This window comes from Bos indicus x Bos taurus, chromosome 12 (assembly GCF_003369695.1).
Source record: "Bos indicus x Bos taurus breed Angus x Brahman F1 hybrid chromosome 12, Bos_hybrid_MaternalHap_v2.0, whole genome shotgun sequence".
NCBI lineage: Eukaryota > Metazoa > Chordata > Mammalia > Artiodactyla > Bovidae > Bos > Bos indicus x Bos taurus.
The window spans coordinates 58,426,846-58,434,763 of record NC_040087.1 but is presented as its reverse complement, the minus strand read 5'-3'; the positions used below and the strand labels follow the sequence as shown (position 1 = coordinate 58,434,763).

The 7,918-nt window shown below is 44.4% G+C and overlaps 1 protein-coding gene across 1 annotated transcript; it reads left to right on the top strand.

Moving 5' to 3' along the window:
- Positions 1–1,811: 1,811 nt before the first annotated feature.
- On the top strand, positions 1,812–6,849 carry SLITRK1 (SLIT and NTRK like family member 1). Its single transcript, XM_027557789.1, has 2 exons — positions 1,812–2,117; positions 2,563–6,849. Exon 2 carries the CDS (start codon positions 2,616–2,618, stop codon positions 4,704–4,706), a length of 2,091 nt encoding a protein of 696 aa, XP_027413590.1. The 5' UTR covers positions 1,812–2,117; positions 2,563–2,615; the 3' UTR covers positions 4,707–6,849.
- Positions 6,850–7,918: the final 1,069 nt, after the last annotated feature.

Genomic DNA, 7,918 nt, shown 5'->3' with positions numbered 1-7,918 from the left:
TCTCTCCCTCTTTCTCTCTCTTCTCTCTCCTCTCTCTCAAACACACACACACACACACACACACACACTCACACTCACACACACTATACAGAGCTGAACCTTCATCCATGACTCCCCACTGAATTTCACCAGAAGATAACAACACATTTGATTATATGAAAATATTATATATAGATATGATAACTGTCACTCCCCAATTATCACCTTCTGGTGCTGGTGTAAGAAATCTCCTCTACAATTCCCTGAATTTTCCCAACCCCATTCCTGCCCCCCAAACTTTCACTCTTTAGCCTTTTCCAAATGCGTGATCCTTGAATATTTGATCTTTTATGCAGCTTATTAGAGACTTGTAACAGCTGTCCAACTTGTGTAAGACCTAATTAAAAGGGAAACTGACATGAACATAATATCCCTGCTTAGACTGAAGAAAGAACCAAACAATATTTTTTTAAGTCCTGTAAATTCCAAACACTAAAACGATGCACACAATTTTTAGAAGTGTTGATGAGAAAGGTGTTGACTCTGGTAAGTCAGCAAAACAGCCTTCAGAGAGAAGCTGCATTTTCATATTCTCCCCCCTCCCAGATGTTAGTAGAACTTGGTTTTTATAAGCTCCATCTAAGTTTGAAGAACCTATGGATTCCTTCCCTAGGAAAAACCTGAGTACATTGCCTTGGCAGCACCATTGACCCAGCAAAGAGGAACTGGCCAGTACCTGAATAATGTTTGCACAGAGCTTTGGAGACTGGAGATTTCTATCTCCCTCTAGCAAAATGCAACTGGTTATTTACTTGTATGCATTTTAAATTCCTCCAAATGGATGCAGAAACTTTGTGTGTTTGAGAGATTGAGGGAGTGTGTGTGTGTTTGTGGTGTGCATGAATCAGTCTGCTAGTGGGTTTTTAAGAGCACTCACGAATCATACTGGGATTTTTCCCTGCCCCCTCCCTTCTTTTCCGGTTCTCAGTGAATGTTTTGGGTCTGGAATCAAAGATGCAAGCGTACATTGTGTTTTCACCCTGCAGGCTTAAGTAACATTCAGGAAATACCAGAAAAACCTCTCAAAGACCAAATTGACTAAAATTCTATAACAAGTTTTAAAAAGTATGTGCCTGAATTACGTATCTCACAGCAAAAAGAAAAGCATACCCAATTTTATAATGTAAAATATATATGATATGAATGTATGTTTCAAATAGCCACTTTCAATATGCTAAAATAAAAAAGGGGGGGGGTCTCAAAGACATCAAATAGCATAAAACATTGTACTGCAGAGACGGAAGAAATGCATTTAAAGCACCGATGAAAATGGCGTGCGGTATAATTACTTCAAATTGCTGTTCGCTTGACACCCTGACACTAATTTTATTCAAGCCATCGGGAAATAAATGTTTTAAAAGCACTCTTTCCAAACGCCGGAGCTAGTGGGGGCTGTGATTTCATTAAGGAAAGGAAAGGGTAAAGTTTTCAGCACGCAAAAAGAATTAAATAATCCTTTTAAAATCAGCATCTATGTGAATCGCCAGTCTTTAATGCCCACATTTTTAACGCTTGCCCTGTACGTGGATTGATTTTTTTTTTTTTTTTTCCTTCAGCATTCCCTCAGCAGATGGATTTTTGCTACTGCAGATCAGCAGAGGGTGTCAGATCTTTGAGTGCACCAGGCTGGAACGAGCAGAGCTTCTTAGCAACTCTCTTCTCCCCCCTCCCCATTCTCGCGTTCTCTCCCTCCCTCAGACAGCTCCCCCGCCAACCACCCGCCCTCCGCCCCCTCCACGTAATTCCGAAAGAGCAGAAGAAAGAGAAGGAGAACAAGAAAAGAAGAGCTAGTAACCAAGAGAGAGCCGGAGTCCAGGGGAAAAAAAAAAAGGCTGAAGAGGACCGAAGGGGAGGAAAGGGAAAGGATGGACAGCCACAAAACGCAGCGATTGCGGAAATTTTCCAGCGCCATTGGTTCGGCAGCGTGAGTCCTTCGGTCCGGCGTGATTTCAGCACCGGGGGGACTGGACAGCACCTCGGGGGTACTCCTGGGCAACCCGCAGCCACGGCAGAAACTCCATCAAGCAGCCTCAACAACAGAAGCCACTGAAAACCCTGCTTTGTATCAGAGAGGCAAGGTCAGTCCGACGCACAGCCATGCACAGGCAGTGCGCCTGTACTACGCTGCAAACCCTCTGCTTGTTTCTCTAACATGCACTTGCTTCTAATTACCAGCATTGTTCCCTTTCTGATTAGTGAGGAACTAGGCGAGATTCTGTAAGGGTGTATTTTTAATTTATATGTACATATTTAACTTCTTTTTCGTTATCTTTAAAGGGTTGAGAGGGAGTGAGTGGGGTTATTGGTTCTACTTTTTTCTTTTTTTTTTCTTTTTGCTTGCCTTGCACTACTGTGCCTGGATAGTTTGTAGATATAATTATTGACTGGCGCCTGGGTTGTTGCAGTGCGGGGGGGTTAGGGAGGAAAGAATCCACCCCCACCCCCCCAAACCCTTTTCTTCTCCTTCTCTGGGTTCGGACATTGGAGCACTAAATGAACTTGAATTGTGTCTGTGGCGAGCAGGATGGTCGCTGTTACTTTGTGATGAGATCGGGGATGAATTGCTCGCTTTAAAAATGCTGCTTTGGATTCTGTTGCTGGAGACGTCTCTTTGTTTTGCCGCTGGAAACGTTACAGGGGACGTTTGCAAAGAGAAGATCTGCTCCTGCAATGAGATAGAAGGGGATCTACACGTAGACTGTGAAAAAAAGGGCTTCACAAGTCTGCAGCGTTTCACCGCCCCGACTTCCCAGTTTTACCATCTATTTCTGCATGGCAATTCCCTCACTCGACTTTTCCCTAATGAGTTCGCTAACTTTTATAATGCGGTTAGTTTGCACATGGAAAACAATGGCTTGCATGAAATCGTTCCTGGGGCTTTTCTGGGACTGCAGCTGGTGAAAAGGCTGCACATCAACAACAACAAGATCAAGTCTTTTCGAAAGCAGACTTTTCTGGGGCTGGACGATCTGGAATACCTCCAGGCTGATTTTAATTTATTACGGGATATAGACCCGGGGGCCTTCCAGGACTTGAACAAGCTGGAGGTACTCATTTTAAATGACAATCTCATCAGCACCCTACCTGCCAACGTGTTCCAGTATGTGCCCATCACCCACCTGGACCTCCGGGGAAACAGGCTGAAAACACTGCCCTATGAAGAGGTCTTGGAGCAAATCCCTGGCATTGCTGAGATCCTGCTAGAGGATAACCCATGGGACTGCACCTGTGATCTGCTCTCCCTGAAAGAATGGCTGGAAAACATTCCCAAAAATGCCCTGATCGGCCGAGTGGTCTGTGAAGCCCCCACCAGACTGCAGGGCAAAGACCTCAATGAAACCACTGAACAGGACTTGTGTCCTTTGAAACACAGAGTGGATTCTAGTCTCCCGGCTCCCCCTGCCCAAGAAGAGACCTTTCCCCCTGGCCCCCTGCCAACTCCCTTCAAGACAAATGGGCAAGAAGATCATGCTACCCCAGGGTCGGCTCCAAACGGAGGTACAAAGATCCCAGGCAACTGGCAGATCAAAATCAGACCCACGGCAGCGATAGGGACTGGCAGCGCCAGAAACAAACCCCCAGCCAACGGCTTGCCCTGCCCTGGGGGCTGCAGCTGCGACCACATCCCGGGGTCGGGTTTAAAGATGAACTGCAACAACCGGAACGTGAGCAGCTTGGCTGATTTGAAGCCCAAGCTCTCCAACGTGCAGGAGCTCTTCCTGCGAGATAACAAGATCCACAGCATCCGAAAATCGCACTTTGTGGATTACAAGAACCTCATTCTGTTGGATCTGGGCAACAACAACATCGCCACCGTAGAGAACAACACTTTTAAGAACCTTTTAGACCTCAGGTGGCTGTATATGGACAGCAACTACCTGGACACGCTGTCCCGGGAGAAATTCGCTGGGCTGCAAAACCTCGAGTACCTGAATGTGGAGTACAACGCGATCCAGCTCATCCTTCCCGGCACCTTCAACGCCATGCCCAAACTAAGGATTCTCATTCTCAACAACAACTTGCTGAGGTCCCTACCCGTGGACGTGTTTGCTGGGGTCTCGCTGTCTAAACTCAGCCTGCACAACAATTACTTCATGTACCTTCCAGTGGCCGGGGTGCTGGACCAGTTAACCTCCATCATCCAGATAGACCTGCACGGAAACCCCTGGGAGTGCTCCTGTACCATTGTGCCTTTCAAGCAATGGGCAGAACGCCTGGGTTCCGAAGTGCTGATGAGCGACCTCAAGTGTGAGACGCCGGTGAACTTCTTTAGGAAGGATTTCATGCTCCTCTCCAATGACGAGATCTGCCCCCAGCTGTACGCGAGAATCTCGCCCACGTTAACTTCGCACAGTAAAAACAGCACTGGGTTGGCGGAGACCGGGACGCACTCCAACTCCTACTTAGACACCAGCAGGGTGTCCATCTCCGTGTTGGTCCCAGGACTGCTGCTGGTGTTTGTCACCTCCGCCTTCACTGTGGTGGGCATGCTCGTGTTTATCCTGAGGAATCGAAAGCGGTCCAAGAGAAGGGACGCCAACTCCTCGGCGTCCGAGATTAATTCCCTACAGACAGTCTGTGACTCTTCCTACTGGCACAATGGGCCTTACAACGCAGATGGGGCCCACAGAGTGTACGACTGTGGCTCCCACTCGCTCTCAGACTAAGACACCCAGCCTGGGTAAAGCAGAGGCGAGAGGAGGAGGGGAAGGATGGAGATGCCCCTCCACGGCCCCACTCTGCCAGCATCCCCGGGGGTGGGGTAGGTCGGAGGAGCCCACACCCAAGTCCAGCGCGCCCCGAGGCTTGATGGACAAAAGTAAATAAATAACTATGGACTCGCTCGACGCAGAGGGTCTGACCCCTTTAGTACCCTTCGGGAAACAAAGAGCAGACTGTGGTGAGCGGCAGAGCGCTGCCAAATCGCTCTTTGCTGCAGCCCCTTTTGACAAAGCCCAGCAGGAGTCCTGCTCAGAGCTGAGACGGTGCCCCTCCCCGCGGGGGAGGGGCTGGAGGGGATCGCGGTCCTATACATATATACATATACCTACATCTATATAGAGAGATAGATTATCTATTTTTCCCCCTGTGGATTAGCCCCGTGAGGAGGTGGGGGCGCGATGGCTCCCTGTTGGCTACGGAGGGATGGGCGGTTGCACGAAGGCATGAATGTATTGTAAATAAGTAACTTTGACTTCTGACAAAAAGTGCTGCATGGCTCGCATGGAATCCACGCGCTCCAGGGACGCTGCCCTCCCAGAGACTGGGGACCCCGTCACGTTCACAGCACCCACCCTCTTACCTGATAAGTCCCATCATATCAAACTTTCTATAAACAAAAATACAGCATAATCAGAAAGTGCCATTTCGCCATTATTTGTGATCGGTAGGCAGTTCAGAGCGTTACGTTTACTGTGAACAACAACTACAACAAATGTAAAGGTTTTATTTAGGATATTTGCATGGCTAGTCATCAGTCCATTTTATGAGTTAAAAATGTATTTTGTTGAACAAAGTTTTTATGGGTTGTTTTGGGTTTTCTTTTATTTTGATGGTGATTTTTCTTTTGGAGGGGGAATATTTTTCTATACATATCCAATAATGCCTTCCATCTGAATGTAAAATAAGTACCCATGATTTCTATTATAGTATCAGTGTAATTATTAAAAAAAAAAAGATTTTGAGGCAGTTAAGCATGACCAATTAATGTCACTCTAGTGCTTAGGCTGCGATCTTATGGTAGCAATTCTGTGCTGGTGTAAATCTTACTTATAAAGTAGGAAAAAAGAACCGAGGAAGCACGTGGAACTTACTAATTCTATTCGAGGATTTTATAATGGCATATTTTTTCAGTATTAAAGTGAAAATGTTTTCAACTCTGGGTCCTTACATTTTTCCAGCTTCGTATTTGCAACATGGTAAATTGGATTTGCGGTGGAAGGGATGCGGGAGGGGGATGGTTGGGGGTGGATCCCTTTAAGAGCTACATTAAGGCTCTCTCTTTAATCCTCTCAGCTTTTTGCCCTTTAGTAGCTCCCCTCCCCCTCCATCCCCGCCGGGACTTCTCCAGTTTTCCCCTGTGGTTAAGGTCTTTCCCCGACACGCCCCCTCCCCCTCCCTTTTCCCCCCCATCCTTATGCGGCAGTGAATCCCTTTATTAATACTGGAAATCCTTGGCTGCTGCTGCTGCTGCTGCTGCACACACTGCAGATATGTTAAGGATGTTAGTAGAGATTTGATTTAATTGACTGTCTAGATCGGTCTCATTAAACAGTGGAGGTTTCATTGGTCAGCACTCTTTGATGAAAGACAGCCCTAATGACTGGCATTTGAGATGCTGCTGGCATTTTGAATTCAACATCTGCTGAAAACGGTAAAACTAATTAGTGCCCACCCACCCTGCCCGCCCCAGCAACTGCATATTGAAATTTGTTAAAGCACTCATCTTTATGGAAATCAATCATTATCCTAAAGAAGTGTTTCTCTGCTATCATTCGGATTTCTGGTTGTGGCCCAGTAATTAACAAGAAAAGCATTGAACTGTTTGAATTTTATGAGCCAATGTAACTCTGGCCCCAATCATATTCCTCCGGGATTTCTAAGCAGTCTATTTTATCAGCAGTTAGGGGACAAAACAGCAAATAAAACCACAGTGTTGATGGGGTCTGCATTCCACCACATATCCACCTTTGAGAAGTATGTTAAAAAGACTGCAGACCACAGATTTAAAAAAAAAAAAACAAACCCACAATTGTAGGATTGTAAATCAGCCAATGAAAGCCCCCAGAGCAGTTGTAAGATTTGCCTTTTAGAACTCATATTCTAAAGAGAATAAATTTCCCAGAACAGTGATGTTCTAGAGTATGTATTATTTATTTTAACGCTTTTTAAATAAAATCTTTATTATAAACCATGACTATTCCTAAGGCCATTCATCATTTTCTCTCTTGATTCTTTTGTTTGTGGAATGCATTTCATAGTAGTGTGATTGTAACCTACTATTCTTTGACAAATATTATGGGTTGTTATTTATTTAATCATTTTTCATGTCAAGACCTTAATTCTTTCATGGAAAGACAACTGGATTCCTGGTAGGCAATCAACAGATTTACTCTTGATGAAAAAGTTGGGAGAGAGAATGAGTTATATATTCAAGGATTCTATGACCTTAAAAAGGAAAAGAAAAGATGGCAGATGTTCTATGTTTTTAGTGGAAAGTGACCCTTGAAAGACACCTAGTGAGGCATGATGGTAATTTTTAAACTGATACATTAGTTTAAGTCAGGAAAATAGAACTTCTAGTAGAAGGTGTGCATTGGGAGCTGAGCTTTCCTTCATACTAATTAAAACAAAATTAAAATATAGAAGGCAAAATTTAAAGTATTTTTTAAATATTAGCTTCAGTGGTTTTTGAGTGGTCATTGTATACTAGACATGCACTAAGTGGTTTACAGAATTGTTTAATGTACCCCTCACAAGCACAGAATAATAAGATGTTGCTATTTTCATTATACCAATGAGAAAATTGAGGTTTAAGGACAGTAGGCAATAACTCAAATCTCATAAATAGTGGGGCTGTGTTTAAACCCAATTATCTTCATACACCAAAAACTCACTCTGTGTATGGAGTAGTCATATGCATTTACTTGTTAACTTCTTAAAGAATGTTATCCTTTTTATAAATACAGTATAAAAATTAAGGACCCTGGGTGTATCTTCTTAATTCAGTGCGAATTGTTGGCCCTTTATATTTTCAGTATGTCTTGCAACAGAAAGTATTGTCCTACATTTGAAGGAGATAACTTTAGTGTGTTCTCCAAGACTGTGTAAGAAGACTTAACATATAAGAAAAAAGATGAATGTGCTTTAAGAATTCATG